Genomic DNA, 20526 nt, shown 5'->3' with positions numbered 1-20526 from the left:
TTGGATAGATCAGGCTTTCTGTATGTGAGAGACAAAAGGTAGCCTGTAATGGGTGTGCCTAGGAACCCCTCTCCTGATTCACAACACAAGCAAACGGGTTCCCAGAATGTCAGTTATCTACAAAAAAATGAAATGAGGTGGCATGAGCAACGTCTGGAGAAACACGGCTTACATATGTACACTTAATCTTCTATTCTGACTTTAGTGCACCTTTAACACACTTTGCAGTGTTGAAAAACTTTATAAAGTTTGTGAAGCTGTAAAAGTGTTAAATGGTGCTGACGGTGTGTCCAATCTAGACAAATCCCTTCACACAATCAGTGTGAGCCTTGGCTGCGTCCCCCCCCCCTGGCCCTCAGTCTGGATTCCTAACTGCTGGCCATGGTTTTACACTTGCTCTGTGTTCCAGCACGGTGAATCCCATTAAGTGGCACCTGTGTCGTGGGAAAGCATTCTAGCTATGTACATAGAGTGAGCTGCGGCTTTCTAATCAGCCTCCGATGAGGCCGTGTGACTTCCCCCTTACATAACCGGGCTGGGCTCGTTATGCAGAATGTCATTGTTTCTACAATGATAATGGCCAGATCACTGCTGGATTAAAGGGAAACTACATTTTCCTTGCAGGCTTTTTTTTCCCCACAGATACTGTATATGTGCAAAATCAGCTGGATGCATATCGTTTTCCCAATGAGTGTAAATCTCTTTAAAATCCTGCTGCTGTGTATAGCTTGTAAATATACTGTATATGCAATGTAAACATGTTTATACATTCCGTGATATTGTCATGGAGGAGTGGAAGAGGACTCCAGTGGCAACCTGTGAAGTTCCGGTGAACTCCATACCCAAGAGGGTTAAGGCAGTGCTGGAAAATAATGGTGACCACACAAAATATTGACTTTCGGCCCAATTTGGACATTTTCACTTAGGGGTGTACTCACTTTTGTGAGATACTGTATATATATATATACACACACACATACAAAGTATTACTAAGTAAAAGCCTTAATATGTCCTAAAAAAATATTAACAAACATTATTTAGGTATGCAAATTAGTCAAAAGTTGTAGCCAAGGTAACTGATGTAAACTGATACTGCAAAATTTGGCCAGGGTATCTAACCATCTAAGACTTTTGGCACAAAAGATTCAATTTAAGCAGGGATGCCAATTGAATTTCCTGACTTATACAGTACAGTAGATGTCCACTGGTTGGGAAGATCGGCAAACATACATTATGATATGCAATGATGAAAATATGGAACAGCAAACATAAAATGGAAAACCCACAGTAAAAAATACACAATAGAATACTTAAAATACCCAATGATACCTAATATATTTACACTAATACTAACTATGGTTTCCCTATAAAGAAGAACTTTGTACCTTCCTGCAGTGTGGGTTATAAAAAAAATATATGCATGTTTTTCTATGTCCATATATATTTTAAACCAAATAGGTGAAGGTATAGGCTGTATAGGGAAAATACGTGCCTCCTTACACCTGTGCCCTTAAACAGAGGCCTATGCAGCCTAAGTCCCATAAAGGTTGATAGATTTTCCATTACAGACAGGAGTAATTCGCTTTAGCGGTTTTACCTAATTCCTAGTTTACAGTACCAGCAATATACTCTCCTGCTTTGTCTTACATTCTAGATTCCGGGAAGAAGCAGTGGATCCAGAATTCCTGGAATCCAAAACGAAAGATGTTTCCTAACCCTAGCAACTTAAGGGAATCCCCCCCCTCAGCCCTAGGCCTTCCAGAGTTGCCAAGCTGTGTGCAGTCTTAGATGTCAGTACATGACATGCATGTTTTATACAAAAAAAGCAAGATAATACAGGGAGAGCCAAGGCAGGATGACTGTTTCTGTTACCACAATTCACAGCTGCCTGGCAAAGATGGAAACGCAGAAGAAAACCACAACTGTACTGCCTAAGCCGCCCACTATAACAGTAAAACCCAACCGCAGAATAATGCTATTACAGAATTCACAACGGCTATCAATCAAATGGTTGCTGATGCTTATGAAAACATCTGTCAGCAGATGAGAGATCAGAAATAAACTGTCAACCTAAAGTGTACCTCTAAGTCTGAAAGACAATAGGCACCAAGAGATGGGCAGAGAAGTCAGGCGCAAGAGATGGACAGAGAAGTCAGGTACAAGCGATGGACTGAGAAGTCAGGTACAAGAGATGGACAGAGAAGTCAGGCACAAAAGATGGACAGAGAAGTCAGGCACAAAAGATGGACAGAGAAGTCAGGTACAAGAGATGGGCAGAGAAGTCAGGTACAAGAGATGAGCAGAGAAGTCAGGCACAAGAGATGGGCAGGGAAGTCAGGCACAAGAGATGGACAGAGAAGTCAGGTACAAGAGATGGACGGAGAAGTTAGGCACAAGAGATGGACTGAGAAGTCAGGTACAAGAGATGGGCAGAGAAGTCAGGTACAAGAGATGGACTGAGAAGTCAGGTAAGAGAGATGGGCAGAGAAGTCAGGTACAAGAGATGGGCAGAGAAGTCAGGTACAAGAGATGGGCAGAGAAGTCAGGTACAAGAGATGGGCAGAGAAGTCAAGTACAAGAGATGGACGGAGAAGTCAGGTAAGAGAGATGGGCAGAGAAGTCAGGTACAAGAGATGGGCAGAGAAGTCAGGTACAAGAGATGGACTGAGAAGTTAGGCACAAGAGATGGGCAGAGAAGTCAAGTACAAGAGATGGGCAGAGAAGTCAAGTACAAGAGATGGGCAGAGAAGTCAGGCACAAGAGATGGACTCAGAAGTCAGGTAAGAGAGATGGGCAGAGAAGTCAGGTACAAGAGATGGGCAGAGAAGTCAGGTACAAGAGATGGGCAGAGAAGTCAGGTACAAGAGATGGGCAGAGAAGTCAGGTACAAGAGATGGGCAGAGAAGTCAAGTACAAGAGATGGACGGAGAAGTCAGGTAAGAGAGATGGGCAGAGAAGTCAGGTACAAGAAATGGGCAGAGAAGTCAGGTACAAGAGATGGACTGAGAAGTTAGGCACAAGAGATGGGCAGAGAAGTCAGGTAAGAGAGATGGGCAGAGAAATCAGGTACAAGAGATGGACGGAGAAGTCAGGTACAAGAGATGGACGGAGAAGTTAGGCACAAGAGATGGGCAGAGAAGTCAGGTACAAGAGATGGGCAGAGAAGTCAGGTAAGAGAGATGGGCAGAGAAGTCAAGTACAAGAGATGGGCAGAGAAGTCAAGTACAAGAGATGGGCAGAGAAGTCAGGTACAAGAGATTTGCAGAGAAGTCAGGTTCAAGAGATGGACTGAGAAGTCAGGCAGAAGAGATGGGCAGGGAAGTCAGGCACAAGAGTTGGGCAGAGAAGTCAGGTACAAGAGATGGGCAGAGAAGTCAGGTACAAGAGATGGGCAGAGAAGTCAGGTACAAGAGATGGGCAGAGAAGTCAGGTACAAGAGATGGGCAGAGAAGTCAAGTACAAGAGATGGGCAGAGAAGTCAAGTACAAGAGATGGGCAGAGAAGTCAAGTACAAGAGATTTGCAGAGAAGTCAGGTTCAAGAGATGGACTGAGAAGTCAGGCACAAGAGATGGGCAGAGAAGTCAGGAAGAAGAGATGGGCAGGGAAGTCAGACACAAGAGATGGGCAGAGAAGTCAGGAAGAAGAGATGGGCAGGGAAGTCAGACACAAGAGATGGGCAGAGAAGTCAGGTACCACTCTTTTTTTCTCAGGGGTAATGTCTCATGGCCTATTTACACATGTCTATTTTCATGCAGTAAAATTATTTTTACCGTATGCTAATGCATGTTACGATCTAGGATCAGGCTTGGAGGCCAGCCCAACCGCCAGCTAATTCCCAGGTCCCAGAAAGTTAGCTGGTTCTGGCTGCAATACTCACCTCCTCTTTGGCACTGACCCTTGCATTAACCCCCTTCTGCCACTAAATGTCCTCAATCTTTTGCAGAGCATAATGAATTCTTAGGGCCCTTACACACAAGCTTTTCGATCAGGTCAGTTTTTCAAGTGGGCCTGATCAGAAGCCCCGTGTGATTCTATGGGCAGGCTGATGTAAACTGACTTGTGTCCGTTTACACCCACCCACGTCTGAGTCCGTCCAGATCCAAAAAAAAATGAAAAGGACCGCATCCTTTTCTGCTTTTCCAAACTTAAATGTGACGGATTGGAGGTAGCGTGATGTAAACAGACACGGTCCGTTTACATCTAGATAACCATAGAGCCATCACAGATCCACCCCGCCCGATGTATAGATGCGGACACAAACTGACTGGGCACAGATGTAAAAAAACTGACATCTGTCCCATTCACCTGCGATTCAGCAGGGGATCTGATCACAGACAGTCACTGCGTCCTCCCTGGGAAGACAATCTCTACAGTCAGGTACTGGATCCACACAGGATAACATGCTGGGAAGTTTACTAGCTGCAGAAAAAAAATGCCTGAAGCCAAAAAGAGCAGCTGTAAAAATGTCCAGTGTGCATGAGGCCTAAAGCTAAGCATGTACACTAACTTTGGTACAAAGGAAGGTGACAAAGCAGATAATCACCAAGCACCCTTGGGTGCCATAATTTCTGGCTGATAACTCCCAGGATTCAGGGTATAGAGCAAAGCACTCTTTACCCCAACTCCCCTACAATGTAGCACTCAGAAGGCCTAACCACTGGCACATGGGGTGTATCTATTTATATGCAAATACTGACTTTTAAAAAGTCTATAACTGCATACAAACTTTACAGTGTGCAATATGTGACTAGAAGATCTTAGCTATGAATCTGCACTGGCATTTGTTGCGCAACATATCATTCTTGCTTTCATAAAAATGTGTAGTGTGCACAATGCAGATATCTTGATATAGTATATTATGAATTTCTTCACCAACATAAATAAATCAATACCAATATGTGGCTTACTTTCGGCGGAACATTTCTGCAAATATGCAGCCGACGCTCCAGAGATCAACCGGCGTGGCATAACTGGACTGCAGTAGAACCTCCGGTGCTCTGTACCACAACGTGACCACCTGAAATTTAAAAGTGCAGGGTTACATATGGAAATACATGTAGATGGCAAGCATAACAGCACCCTTTCTAAGAAGGAAAAAAACGTGGCAAATACAGGTAAACATCAAATGAACAAAGTTTGCAATTAAACAGATTCTAAAACAATAGAATCTTATGACTCTTGTTTTCTTCACTGCCCTGTAAATCAGGATAGCTGGATGTCACTAAATCTGGGCCTGTGAAAAAAATGCAAGCTGAAGAGTTTGCTGGTTTCAACATTTTCCAGGCAAACACCCTTGCAGCCTTGTTTACTCCATGGCTGGTGGGAGGTGTAGTCTGCATCTCAGGGCCCTCCCCTTCCTTCAGCCAGCTTGTAACCACATGTAGGAGGTGGTGTCTGCAGCTCAGGCTCCGCCCCTCCCTTCAGCCACCTTGTAACCACAGGTAGGAGGTGGAGTCTGCAGCACAGGTTCCTCCCCTCCCTTTAGCCACCTTGTAACCACAGGTAGGAGGTGTAGTTTGCAGCTAAGGTTCCTCCCCTTCCTTTAGCCACCTTGTAACCACGGGTAGGAGGTGGAGTCTGCAGCTCAGGTTCCTCCCCTCTCTTCAGCCACCTTGTAACCACGGGTAGGAGGTGAAGTCTGCAGCTAAGGTTCCTCCCCTTCCTTTAGCCACCTTGTAACTACAGGTGGGAGGTGGAGTCTGCAGTTCAGGTTCCTCTCCTTCCTTCAGCCACCTTGTAACCATGGGTAGGAGGTGGAGTCTGCAGCTCAGATTCCTCCACTCCCTTTTGCCACCTTGTAACCACAGGTAGGAGGTGGAGTCTGCAGCTCAGGTTCCTCCCCACCCTTCAGCCACCTTGTAACCACAGGTAGGAGGTGGGGTCTGCAGCTCAGGTTCCTCCCCTCCCTTCAGCTACCTTGTAACCACAGGTGGGAGGTGGAGTCTGTAGCTCAGGTTCCTCCCCTCCCTTCATTCAACTTGTAACCACGGGTGGGAGGTGGAGTCTGCAGCTCAGGTTCCTCCCCTCCCTTTAATCAACTTGTAACCACAGGTGGGAGGTGGAGTCTGTAGCTCAGGTTCCTCCCTTCCCTTCATTCAACTTGTAACCACGGGTGGGAGGTGGAGTCTGCAGCTCAGGTTCCTCCCCTCCCTTCAATCAACTTGTAACCACAGGTCGGGAGGTGGAGTCTGTAGCTCAGGTTCCTCCACTCCCTTCATTCAACTTGTAACCACGGGTGGGAGGTGGAGTCTGCAGCTCAGGTTCCTCCCCTTCCTTCAGCCATCTTGTTACCACAGGTGGGAGGTGGAGTCTGCAGCTCAAGTTCCTGCTCTCTCCCCTTTTCTCCAGCCACCTTATAAGCACAGGTAGGGAATGGAGTCTGCAGACATATAAGAAACAACAGAACTTTAGCTAGAGTTCATTGACTCTCTAAAGGCAAGCTCCACTTAAAATAACCTAGTTCTGGGCAGGCAATGTTGGGCTAAAGTAAAACCCAGAGTGTAATGAGGTTTCTTCATATGTCCATAAAGACAGACTCACTTCCTCACAACTTGACATCTCTATAAACTGTTCATGTAAAATTAAAGAGATTCCATACCATCATTTTGGGCAGCCTTAGTGGTTGCAGCACCAGGGTCTTTGGTTTGTACCTTGGGCAGGACTTGATCTGCATGGAGTTTGCATGTTTACATGGGTTTATTACCACACTCCAAACATACTGGCAGGTTTATTGGCCCTAGTGTGTGTGTGTAAAAAATGGCTGTATAAATGCTCATTCTGCATGCCAGTCCCAAGGATGAGCAATTGCTGAGGGCTGATGAAAGACCTGGCAACCTATATCTAACTCTATGGAAAAGACTTTCAGGTGTATCAGACGTAGTGCCCAGATACCTGGCCCATAACTTCCCAAAAAACTGGATATGACTGATTGGATAGATACATACATATCATCGCTTTGTTTTACAATTGCCACAAATTTAGACAGAACTGTGAATTCTGGAGGAGAGATCACACAAGCGGAATCCCCCCAGACATATTCTTAAGATGTAAACTGCTAGTGACAGCTGCAATGTGAGTCTGAGGATACGTCGGGCCTGCTATATAATCTGAAAAGGTTATGTACTAAAACAATCTATTTTTATTAAATAAAAGTCTGTAGAAGGAGAACAGAGCTTTGTCCCCTGACGTTCCCTTGACAAAGTCCAATGCACTATGGCTCCAACAAAACCAGTTTACAGTCCCCTCCCGCTCACTATGGGAACCAAACAAATATTTGCCGGCATTCTTTCATGTCAGTAGATAAGAATACATACAAAATTGTTCTCAGTGCCGCTGCTAGAGACTTGCTCTCAGCAGACACATGGCTCATTCACTTGCATTCCCAAAGTAGTTACATAACAGGGAAAAAAGAAATCAATAAATGTTTTATTTTATGTTTTATTTTAGAACACCTTTGGGATGAATTAGAGCGGAGACTGCGAGCCAGGCCTTCTCGTCCAACATCAGTGCCTGACCTCAAAAATGGAAGAATGGTCAAACATTCCCATAGACACACTACTAAACCTTGTGGACAGCCTTCCCAGAAGAGTTGAAGCTGTTATAGCTGCAAAGGGTGGGCCAACTCAATATTGAACCCTACGGACTAAGGGATTGATTTAGTAAAGTCAAAGTTACTGTGCACTTTTGAAAGTGCAGTTGCTCCAGAGTTTAGTAAATGAGGGAGAGCTATGCTGGCTTCTATCAACCAATCACGTGCAAGCAAAAATGCAGTTTTTTTTTTTTATATTCCTTGCATGTGATTGGCTGTTCTTTGTAAAGTGAAGCTTTACCTCATTTACCAAGCTCTGGAGCAACTGCACATGCCGAGTAAAAAAAACAACAAAAGAGATCAGGCTCCTTCTATGGAGACTTGTGCCAGAGAATTGATGACAGTCCTATGGGGTTGATTTACTAAAGGCAAATCCACTGAGCACTGCAAGTGCATTTGGAAGTGCAGTCGCTTTAGATCTGAAATGAGGGGAAGCTCTGCTGATTTTATCATCCAATCATGTATAAGCAAAAATGCTGTTTTTTATTTTCATTGCATGTCCCCCCTTAGATCTACAGTGACTGCACTTCTAAGTGCACTTGTAGGGCAAAGTGGATTTGCCTTTAGTAAATTAAACCCCTAATGAATTTTAGCTGCTGGAAATAACTCCTGGAAGGGAGAATAATGAAAAAAGCCGCAACTAAAACATTCCCTTGACAAGGCGCAGGATCGCAAAACATGTCGTCGCGGTGACGGGACCACGCACACGACCTGCCTCCCTGTGCCATCGCTCCACCCTTTCCATCAGCCATTGCCTCGTCCTTCGGTGCAGCGAGTGACGTCAATGCGAGGCGCCGCTTCTGTAAGATGCTACTATAGGGATACCCAGGCAGCCTTCGCCTGGTTACACACCATTTCCAGAATGGCACAGAGGCTGCCCATCCATCGATCGACTCTGCCGCTGAGCAAACTAGCCTTCAACACCCACGGCTTAATTGGCAAGTACAGTGGTACACCTAGGATCCTTCCATCTGAGGACAGACATGAGGGCAGATTTATTTATTTATTTTTTGTTGCAGTTTTTGCACATGCAGAGTGCAGCTGCACTTTCAAAAGTGCACAGCCTATTTCCCTTTAGTAAATCAAATCCTAAGACTGGGATGCCATTAAAGTTCATGTGCGTGTAAAGGCAGGCGTCACAATACTTTTGGAAATATAGTGTATGCAACTATGTAACCACAAGCACCCGTTTTTGGATATTTCCTTGAAAACCATCAGGATGTGGAGTGGTATACAAAGGGTGAAAGTGAGCCGGCGTTCTATCGAATAGTGCCCTCCGTCGAAAAGTGCCCGTGCATGTGCAGTACGGAAGGGCACTCCAGCTGATTTCCCGATCAGCTAGCGTGACGTCACCATAGCGCATGCGCACATTGTAGGAGGCATTTTTCGACGGGAGATACCATTTGACGGGCAGAATTGAAAGCTATGCAAACAGCGAAGGGAGACCATAGTTTTCAGACTGTGCCTCGCTGTTGCAGGGTGGGTTGTGGCTGTGTTGCGGGGCGGGTTGTGGCTGTGTTGCGGGGCAGGTTGTGGCTGTGTTGTGGGGCGTGTTGTGGCTGTGTTGTTGGGCGGGTTGTGGCTGTGTTGCGGGGCAGGTTGTGGCTGTGTTGTGGGGCGTGTTGTGGCTGTGTTGTGGGGTGGGTTGTGGCTGTGTTGCGGGGTGGGTTGTGGCTGTGTTGCAGGGTGGGTTGTGGCTGTGTTGCGGGGCAGGTTGTGGCTGTGTTGTGGGGCGGGTTGTGGCTGTGTTGTGGGGTGGGTTGTGGCTGTGTTGCGGGGCGGGTTGTGGCTGTGTTGCGGGGTGGGTTGTGGCTGTGTTGCAGGGTGGGTTGTGGCTGTGTTGCGGGGCAGGTTGTGGCTGTGTTGTGGGGCGGGTTGTGGCTGTGTTGTGGGGCGGGTTGTGGCTGTGTTGCGGGGCGGGTTGTGGCTGTGTTGCGGGGCGGGTTGTGGCTGTGTTGTGGGGCGGGTTGTGGCTGTGTTGCGGGGTGGAATGTGGCTGTGTTGTGGGGCGGGTTGTGGCTGTGTTGTGGGGCGGGTTGTGGCTGTGTTGTGGGGTGGGTTGTGGCTGTGTTGCGGGGCGGGTTGTGGCTGTGTTGCGGGGCGGGTTGTGGCTGTGTTGCGGGGCAGGTTGTGGCTGTGTTGTGGGGCGTGTTGTGGCTGTGTTGTGGGGCGGGTTGTGGCTGTGTTGCGGGGCGGGTTGTGGCTGTGTTGTAGGGCGGGTTGTGACTGTGTTGTGGGGCGGGTTGTGGCTGTGTTGTGGGGCAGGTTGTGGCTGTGTTGTGGAGCGGGTTGTGGCTGTGTTGTGGGGCGGGTTGTGGCTGTGTTGCGGGGCGGGTTGTGGCTGTGTTGCGGAGCGGGTTGTGGCTGTGTTGCGGGGCGGGTTGTGGCTGTGTTGAGGGGCGGGTTGTGGCTGTGTTGCGGGGTGGGTTGTGGCTGTGTTGTGGGGTGGGTTGTGGTTGTGTTGCGGGGCGGGTTGTGGCTGTGTTGCGGAGCGGGTTGTGGCTGTGTTGCGGGGCGGGTTGTGGCTGTGTTGCGGGGCGGGTTGTGGCTGTGTTGTGGGGCGGGTTGTGGCTGTGTTGAGGGGCGGGTTGTGGCTGTGTTGCGGGGTGGGTTGTGGCTGTGTTGCGGGGTGGGTTGTGGCTGTGTTGTGGGGTGGGTTGTGGTTGTGTTGCGGGGCGGGTTGTGGTTGTGTTGCAACCCGCCCTTAGACACAGGTAAAACCAGCCGTTCAACACACCAAACCCGCCATGCAACACAGACAAAACCTGACCTTGAGCACACTGTAAACCCGCTCCGCAACAGCGCGGCACAATCGGACAACTACGGTCTCCCTCCGCTGTTTGCATAGGTTTAAATTAGGGTTGCACCGATACTAGTATCGGTGCCAATACTGAGTATTTGCACAAGAATCGGTACCTGTGCAAAGGCACCGATACTTGAAACTGATACTTTCAGGCTTGGTTCTTTGAGCTGTCAGTGGGTCTCCCCAGTGTTAAAGAAGTCCGGTAATTGCTGTCAAAAGCTGTCCGGTAAAGAGCTGTAAAATAAAAAAAAAAAAGCAGCCGGCAATGTTTATTAACCTCCCTGGCGGTATGATTATTTCAGATTTTTGCGTCTCAAAGCGGTATACTACTGTTTCTTCATCTGCAGATCAAGGGGCTGAACTGAAATGTTCCTCTGTTTAACCCCTTAATAACCCTTAACTTATTCTAATCAGCCTTAAAGCGGGCTCTCGGGTCCCGGCGCCGCCATCCTAAGTTAGAGAAACAGGCAGCGGGGCCGCTCACCGAGGAGCAGAACACGCTGCAGGATAGGAAGAGGCAGATTAGGAAGACTGCCTAGCAACAAGGGTTCAGGTAAGTTTAAATTTGTTTTTTTTTCAAAAGTATTTTTTAAATTTTTTTTTAGGATTTTTGGTGAATTTTTTTTTTTTCAGGGTGGCCCTCCACTTTAATTAACTCCCTATTCTCCTCCATTTAATTATTATTATTTGCTACTTTTTTTCTTTTGTTAATTATTATTATTTGCTACTTTTTTTCTTTTGTTCACGTCTATTTTATAAATGATAAACAATTAAAACTTTTTTTTTGTTTGCTTTGTTAGTGAATATTTTTACACGTATATTTTAACATATATTTACACATTTCACATTGAAAAAGCGCTAAATTAAAAAAAAAAAATTAATTTGTAAATAAATTTTCAATGCTTTGTACCATTACTGACAGCTGAAGTTAAAACAAAACAGTTGCGGTAGGTATCGGTAGTTGGTATCGGCGAGTACTAAAAAAAAAGTATTGGTACTCGTAATCATTGTAAAAAAAATGGTATCGGTGCATCCCTAGTTTAAATTCTGCCCGTCAAATGGTATCTACTGTCGAAAAATGCCCCCCTACGATGTACGCATGCGCTATGGTGACGTCACGCCAGCTGATCGGGAAATCAGCTGGAGTGGCCTTCAGTACTGCGCATGCGTAAGCACTTTTTGACGGAGGGCACTATAGCTGTCCATGAGTACAGTCAATTCAACGGTTACCACCTAATCTCCTTTATGACTTTTTCTTGCATCCCCACTTCTGCCCTATGGCCACAATAGAGGCGTCTATTTCGCACCTCCTAATATAAAGAATCCGCAAATAGTGTGACACACTTAATTGGCTTTGTCATTTTGGTAGAATTATCGAATCAATGGGAATTTCTGAGAATGAGTAACTTGTTAGCAACCACAAAAAAAGCTCAACTATCACTTGTGGCGGGGAAGTGTGGGTGGGTATGACTTTAAATAATTTGCATCCTGCATATTACTAAATGAAACCTTCCACCACATTATGGGGGCTTCTTCTATATTGTTGAGCAGCGATGAGCTATTTTTATGCTCAATTACCGACACTTGCTGCTTTTTCCGGGAGAGGAAACACAAAATAAACAAAAGATAAATAAAAAAGACTTCTTTCACTTTCTATGAAATGTGCTATTAAAAAGGAAAAAAAAAAAATCTCGAATCTCGTTGGTGCTTCTAGGAAGATGGTGGTGTGCGGGGTGGAGGATGTAAGAGAAACGATTCTCGGTAGTTCTTTTTAACACATTAAAGCGCAGCCGTGGTGAAAACAAATCCTCAAGTGACCTTGTTGTTGTTCGCAAAGACGTATGAGCTGCGAGCCTGTTTCATAGAGCGACGATCAGATGGCCTTCTGTATAAAAGAGTAATAAATCCAATGGCTTTACCTTCATCCTGAAACTCTGCTTAGAGCTATACAAGGAGAGGGAGCTACAACAGGGAACTGAGCGTTATTAATTGCAACTTAGAGGCTTTGTAAACTTCTATATATATTCATTTTATTACATAGGATTTATATAGCGCCAACAGTTTGCGCAGTGCTTTAATAAATAAGTTAAAATACAATTCAATGCAGGAGGGTTCAGAGGGTCCTGCTCATGAGAGCTTACAATCTTAAGACGCATACACACGATCGGGTTTTCCAACAGGCTGTTGGCGGAAAATGCCACCGCCTGTACGCTCCATCGGACAATTGTTGTCGCATTTTCCGCGGACAAATGTTGGATAGCAGGTTTTCAAATTTTCCACGGACAAATGTCTGTTGTGGGTTTTTCCGAGCGTGTGTACACAAGTCCGTCATACAAAAGTCCTAAGTACAAACACGCATGCTCGGAAGCAAAGACAAGCCGGAAGTGGTCGGTCTTGTAAACTATCGTTCGTAATGGAGAATTAACATTCGTGACGTGGCAAATTATGAAATCTCCAAATGCAGCGCACAATTCTCTTCTTCTTTAATGGGATAATAATGAAGCTGCTTTGCTGGTAATACTGATGGAGTTATTGCAAACACATTTTCAAAGGCTTTTTTTTTCTAGTGATATCAAGAATAATATTATTATGCTTTTTTTTTTTTATTTGTGCAAGTTACCACAACACCATTATCCCGTAGTTTTTAAGATCAAAGATACAACTATGTTGGTGTCCCTTATCAATTTTATTTTTTAAAATGTAACTGCCTACTCCCAAACTGTCATTTGAAGTAAAACACATAGCCAAGTATTATTCTACACAATTTTTTTTATTGTGAATTAAATAAAGAAAACAAATAAAATTAGACATGCTATCTGCCAATAGAACTTAACCAAAAAGTGCATTCTATGCATCCAAAAATATAGAAAATATAATAAATTAAATCATCATTCAACCAAAAAAATAATGTCAAAGCAATAACTCCAAGGCCAATAATAAATAACACGTTATCTCCTCCGATTCCGCAACATGGCTGGTTGACGAACGGCCATTCAGAAACGAACTGAAAGGCGCGAAATGAAAAGTGCTAAATGAAAAACGCGAAATGAAAAGTGCGAAATGAAAAGTGTGAAATGAAAAGCGCGAATCAACACTCACCAAACTTCTACTAACACGAAATTAGCAGAAGGAGCCCAAAGGGTGGCGCTAAAGAGCTGAAAAACCACGTAGTACATCACTACGTTCGTGTTTGTTGGCCGACAATTCCTTGCTGTGTGTATGCAAGACAAGTTTGGGCCAACGCCCTATCAGACAAAAGTCCATGGTTTTCTTGGCCAACAATCCCATTGTGTGTACGAAGCTGAAGGCTACCCATAGATTATTCATTTTTTTTGATCGGCCAGCAGGCCCGCTGTCTGCCGATTCCGCTGCTCAGTTCACTATAAAATATTATACTTATGCTGGCCATACATTATATGAAAAATCGGCTAAACCCATTTTCAAAAATCAAACATTCGGCCGTGAGCGCAAACGATAGTGCCATCATGTAATGACCGATAAATCGTTCAGTGGACATAAATGAATGCATTTTTTGTTTGTTTTTTTACATATACCTAGTGCAGACAATTCGGACGGGAAATACATTAACCTTTCAATTTATCGTTCGTTCGGCAGAACATTTCCAAACTTGTCCTTAGTTTTTTCGGCTCAAAAACGCCCCAACAATTATCGATTTTGTGCCCATTAACTGGCGAAAAATGAACGAACTGACTAAATGACAGAATTTCGGACGATTTTTCATATAGTGTATGGCCAGCATTACTCGATGGTCCTCAAGCCTTAACCGCTTGCTTACTGGGCACTTAAATCCCCTTCCTACCCAGGCCAATTTTCAGCTTTCAGCGCTCTCACACTTTGAATGACAATTGCGCAGTCATGCTACACTGTACCCAAATGACATTTTTATCATTTGTTTCACACAAATAAAGCTTTCTTTTGGTAGTATTTAATCACCACTGAGCTTTTTTATTGTTTGCTAAACAAACAAAAAAAGACCAAAAAAAACAAACAAAAATCAGTTTTCACAGTTTAGGCACTGATGAGGCGGGCACTGATCAGGAGGCACTGATGAGGCGGGCACTGATCAGGAGGCACTGATGGGGCTGCACTGAAGGGCACTGATAGGTGGCACTGGTGGGCATTGATAGGTGGGGCACGCTGTCAGCATGAGGAAAAAAAAAAGCTGATTATCGGCTTCTGTTTACATCACATGATCAGCTGTCATTGGTTGACAGCTGTTCACGTGGTAAAGGGGCGGGATCAGCCCCTTACTCCGATCTGTGATCAGTCGAGTCTCATGGACTCGCTGATCACAGAGGGTGCCCCGCTGGGGGGTGCACAGGCGGCACATGCACGGGAGAACGTACATGGACACCCTCCTGGCGATTTAGGCCTGCGCTGTAGCTGTCTTTTGGCTATAGTGCGGGGGCGGGATAAGGTTAATATACACTATATTACCGAAAGATTTGGGACGCCTGCCTTTACACGCACATAAACTTTAATGGCATCCCAGTCTTAAGCCCCGTACACACAATCAGAAAATCGTACGAAACATACTGCTTTTGAATCGATTGTACGATATTCGGATCATTAGTACACAGCTTTCGAGAGCCGATCATTACAGTTCATCCGATATTATCCGATCTGACATGCGCGAAAATATTTTTCGTACGATGCCAGATTGACTGCTTTTGTTTAATCAGTACAGTTGTCCTTCGAAAATGCAGTACAAATACATTACAACACATTACATCACTTCTCAATTTTTATTCTGGCTGTCCACAAGGTTTAGGAGTGTGTCTATAGGAATGTCTGACATTTCATCCAGAAGCGCATTTGTGAGGTCAGGCATTGATGTTGGACGAGAAGGACTGGCTCACAGTCTTCGCTCTAATTCACCCCAAAGGTGTTCTATCGGGTTTAAGTCAGGACTCTGTGCAGGCCAGTCAAGTTCCTCCACCCCAAACTTGCTCGTCCATGTGTTTATGGACCTTGGTTTGTGCACTGGTGCGCAGTCATGCTGGAACAGGAAGGGGCCATCCACAAACTGTTCCCACAAAGTTTGGAGCATCAAATTGTCCAAAATGTCTTGGTATGCTGACGCCTTAAGCGTTCTCTTCACTGGAACTAGGGGACTGGAACAACCCCCCACCATAATTCCTCCTCCACCAAATGATTTGGACCAGTGCACAAAGCAATGTCCATAAAGATATGGATGAGTGAGTTTGGGGTGAAGGAACTTGACTAGCCTGCACAGAGTCCTGACCTCAACCCGATAGAACACCTTTGGGATGAATTAGAGTGGAGACTGCGAGCCAGGCCTTCTCGTCCAACACAGTTTGCTATGTCGCAGTTATGAATGGACAGGGTCAGTGATGGGTACGGATCACGGACTCTCCATTCAGAAAAGGAAGGGGCCAGTAAATTACACATTTACCGGCCCCTTTCCCCACTCTCCATCCTGACAGATCCTAGGGGCTTGGGGAAGAGTACAGGAGGACAGCAGAAGAAAGCTGGATAGGAGTAGCGGTGGGGGCGGCTGCATATAGAGGAATTAATATTTTCATTTTCCTCCTCCTGCCACTGAATACCGGCTTCTCCTCCTCTCCCTCCCACAGGCATTCAGTGGCTATTTTCCTCTATAAGCAGCCGCCCCCACCGCTCCTCTTATCCAGGCGTATAGAGGGTACGGGCCCCTGAAGCATGGGGCAGGGTTGCAATTGCGACCCCTGTAGGTACACCCCAACTACACACAGAAATACAGGTTTTAAAAAGTACTCAGACAACAATGATAGGATAATTCACTTTAACTACCTGCCAACCGCTCACATTAAATATACTGAGAGATAGCGGCAGGTACAAGTGCAAGTCACGTACATGTAATATACAGGTTTGGGGTGGGCCTGTGCACACGCCCCCCGGTCAACCGAGTTTGCCAGCAGACTTCAGCTGAAAGCGGATGTGTTCAATCACACACAGCATTCTGTGTTTACAAAAACCAAGGAACAGCGATCTGGTTGTTTCTTCTCCCTGAAAAGCAGGGAGCAAAAACAGCCAGATCAGAAATTAAAAGCAGTACACATTACACATAGTTAGGCACACAGTTACCTCACTGATTGCCCCTATATTTTAACCCCTTCTCAGCCAGTGTCAATAGTACATTGTCAATGTACAGAATTATCACTGATCACTGTATTAGTGTCACTAGCGACATCAGTGTCTTTTAGTGACTCTCCCAGATAGTGTCTTTTAGCAGCAGATTGCCCGCCACCCTATCACAGTCCCTCTATAAGTCGCTGATCACTGCCATTACCAGCATAGCGTCGTAGCATAAATTCCAGTAGATATACCATAGTTTATGGATGCCATAACTTTCACACAAACCAATCAATATACACTTATTGGGATTGTTTGTGATACCAAAGACATGTAGCAGAATACATATTGCCCAAAATGTATGAAGAAATTCGTTTTTTTTTTTTTTTTTTTTTTTTTTATTGGATATGTTTTATTGCTCTTTTTTTGCAAAATTTTCAGTCTTTTTTCATTTATATAATAAAAAAACAAAACCAGAGGTGATCACATACCAAAAAAAAAAAAAAAAAAAAGCTCTATTTGTGTGAACAAAATGATATAAATGTAATTTGCATACAGTGTTACACAGGACTTTCTGTCAGCAGAAACGCAGAAGAACGCAGTTCCGGCACCTCCAGCACTGAATGTATGTAATAGCAAAGGGGCGCTGGGGTGTGCAGGAGGGTCTACTGATGCTGGCTGTTGGGGAATCTATTGTCACTGGGAGGGGAACCTATTGTTGCGGGGGTAGTTAAAGTGGTTGTAAAGGCACAATGTTTTTTACCTTCATGCATTCTATGCATGAAGGTAAAAAACCTTCTGTGTGCAACAGCCCCCCCCACCCCAATACCTACCTGAGCGCCCTCTCCATCCAGCGATGTCCAGAGCCTTACCTCTCCGGGGACTCGCACTCCTGGTTAGCTTTTGGCAGAAGCATGAGCCATTGGCTCCCGATGCTGTCAATCACAGCCAGTGAGCAAATCAGGAGACATAGGGGGCAGAGCCAAGCCGCGGCTCTTTGTGTGAATGGACACACAGAGCTGTGGGTTGGGAGTGTGCCTGCTTGATGTGGGGACACTGGGCAGGAGGGAAGGACCAAAAGTGCCACTGTGGGAAGGAGGATCGCGGCTACTCTGTGCAAAACCAACTGCACAAAGCAGGTAAGTATACCATGTTTGTTATTTAAAAAAAAAACAAGACTTTAATATCGCTTTAATTGTTGCTGGGGGGATCTTATGTTTTTTTGGGGGGGCAAGTGTTGCTATGAAGGATCTACTATTAAGGGAGCGGTCTATTGTTGCTGGCTGCTGCGGGGATATTGTGTTGTGGGGGTCTATTGTTGTGGGGGGGGGGGTCCATTGTTGCTGGCTGCAGGAAATCTGTTTTTGTTACTATGAACAGATTCCATACAAATTACTCTTTTACCACAAAATAATACTTGGTTATGTATTCTCCATAAGGGGTCATACTGGAAGGTGGGTAAGGGTTTCAAACAAGAGATGGTGCTCAGAAGTGGGTAGGGGGTGAAGACAAGGGGTGACTCAGAAAGAAGAGTAACACCACCTACAGTGCCTTGCAAAAGTATTCACCCCCTTGGCTTTTTACCTATTTTGTTACATTACAGCCTTTAGTTCAATGGTTTTTTTTAATCTGAATTATATATGGTGGATCAGAACACAATAGTCTAAGTTGGTGAAGTAAAATTAGAAAAATGTATACATAAACATTTTTTCAAAAATAAAAAACTGATAATTGGTATGTGTGTATGTATTCACCCCCTTTGTTATGAAGCCCATAAAAAGCTCTGGTGCAACCAAATACCTTCAGAAGTCACGTAATTAGTGAAATGATGTCCACCTGTGTGCAATCTAAGTGTCACATGATCTGTCATTACATATACACTCCTTTTTGAAAGGCCCCAGAGGCTGCAACACCTAAGCAAGAGGCACCACTAACCAAACACTGCCATGAAGACCAAGGAACTCTCCAAACAAGTAAGGGACAATGTTGTTGAGAAGTACAAGTCAGGGTTAGGTTCTAAAAAAATATCCAAATCTTTGATGATCCTTAGGAGCACCATCAAATCTATCATAACCAAATGGAAAGAACATGGCACAACAGCAAACCTGCCAAGAGACGGCTGCACACCAAAACTCACAGACAGGGCAAGGAGGGCATTAATCAGAGAGGCAGCACAGAGACCTAAGGTAACCCTGGAGGAGCTGCAGAGTTCCACAGCAGAGACTGGAGTATCTGTACATAGGACGACAATAAGCCGTACGCTCCATAGAGTTGGGCTTTATGGCAGAGTGGCCAGAAGAAAGCCATTACTTTCAGCAAAAAAAAAAAATGTCATGTTTTGAGTTTCCGAAAAGGCATGTGGGAGACTCCCAAAATGTATGGAGGAAGGTGCTCTGGTCTGATGGGACTAAAGTTGAACTTTTTGGCCATCAAAGAAAACGCTATGTCTGGCGCAAACCCAACACATCACATCACCCAAAGAACACCATCCCCACAGTGAAACATGGTGGTGGCAGCATCATGTTAAGGGGATGTTTTTCAGCAGTCAGGACTGGGAAACTGGTCAGAGTTGAGGGAAAGATGGATGGATGCTAAATACAGGGATATTCTTGAGCAAAACCTGAACCACTCTGTGTGTGATTGAAGGCTAGGACAGAGGTTCACCTTCCAGCAGGACAAAGCAACACTTGAGTGGTTTAGGGGGAAACATGTAAATGTGTTGGAATGGCCTAGTCAAAGCCCAGACCTCAATCCAATAGAAAATATGTGGTCAGACTTAAAGATTGCTGAAGTAAAGAAGCGCAAACCATCCAACTTGAAGGAGCTGGAGCAGTTTTGCAAGAAGGAATGGACAAAAATCCCAGTGGTAAGATGTGGCAAGCTCATAGAGACTTATCCAAAGCAACTTGGTGGCTCTACAAAGTATTGACTTTAGGGGGGTGAATAGTTATGCACATTGACTTTTTCTGTTATTTTGTCCTATTTGTTGTTTGCTTCACAATAAAAAAAAAACATCTTCAAAGTTGTGGGCATGTTCTGTAAATTAAATGATGCAAATCCTCAAACAATCCATGTTAATTCCAGGTTGTGAGGCAACAAAAACACGAAAAATGCCAAGGGGGTGAATAATTTTGCAAGGCACTGTATTTTCTGAGAAAAAAAGCCCTGGTGATACATGACAGAACAATTACCGGCAGGGCCAGTGCTCGACCATTTCACGCCCTAGGCAAGGGGGTGTGTCGCTAGTCTTGCCTCCTCAGCTGTGCCTGCCTCGTCCGGCTCCCCATGATCCCCTCCCCACTGTCCTCCCCCTGCCCCCTCAGCTGTGCCCAACTCGTTCGGCACTCCACTGTCCTCCTCTGCCTCCTCAGCTGTGTTCACCTCGTCCGGCTCCCTATGATCCCCTCCCCACTGTCCTCTGCCTCCTCAGCTGTGCCCGCCTCATTCGGCACTCCACTGTCCTCCTTTGCCTCCTCAGCTGTGTCCACCTTGTCCAGCTCCCTATGATCTCCTTCCCACTTTCCTCCTCTGCCTCCTCAGCTGTGCCCACCTTGTCCGGCTCCTTATGATCCCTTCATCACTGTCCTCCTCTGCCTCCTCAGCTGTGCCCACCTCGTTCGGCTCCCCACTGTCCTCCTCTGCCTCCTCAGCTGTGCCTGCCTCGTTTGGCTCCCCACTGTCCTACTCAGCTGTGCCCACCTCGTCCGGCTCCCTATGATCTCCTCCCCACTGTCCTCCTCTGCCTCCTCCCTATGATCCTTGTCTGGCTCCCTATGATCCCCTCCCCACTGTCCTCCTCTGTCTCCTCAGCTGTGCCCACCTCGTTCGGCTCCCCACTGTCCTCCTCCGCCTCCTCAGCTGTGCCTGCCTCGTCCAGCTCATTATGATCCCCTCCCCACTATCCTCCACCTCCTCAACTCCTCCTAGGTGGCTGCAGCCCCTAGGCAGCAGTGTGCCCTAGGCGGCTACCTAGTTCGCCTAGCGGAAGCGCCGGCCCTGATTTCTGGTAAAGTAGCACAGTGCTAAATAGAAAAAAAT

General features: G+C 45.7%; 1 protein-coding gene across 2 annotated transcripts in view; it reads right to left on the bottom strand.

The window, feature by feature from the left end:
* Positions 1-20526, bottom strand: part of CDK6 (cyclin dependent kinase 6) — a 241548-nt gene that overhangs the window by 25316 nt on the left and 195706 nt on the right. For both annotated transcript variants that reach the window (XM_073629614.1, XM_073629615.1), the window contains exon 5: positions 4909-5018. In XM_073629614.1, the coding sequence (XP_073485715.1) occupies positions 4909-5018 (110 nt within the window). The remainder of the gene's footprint in view (positions 1-4908; positions 5019-20526) is intronic.

The sequence above is a fragment of the Aquarana catesbeiana genome, linkage group LG05 (assembly GCF_042186555.1).
Source record: "Aquarana catesbeiana isolate 2022-GZ linkage group LG05, ASM4218655v1, whole genome shotgun sequence".
In the NCBI taxonomy this organism is placed as follows: domain Eukaryota; kingdom Metazoa; phylum Chordata; class Amphibia; order Anura; family Ranidae; genus Aquarana; species Aquarana catesbeiana.
Note: the sequence above shows the minus strand (reverse complement) of the source record. Positions and strands in the feature narration are given on the sequence as shown.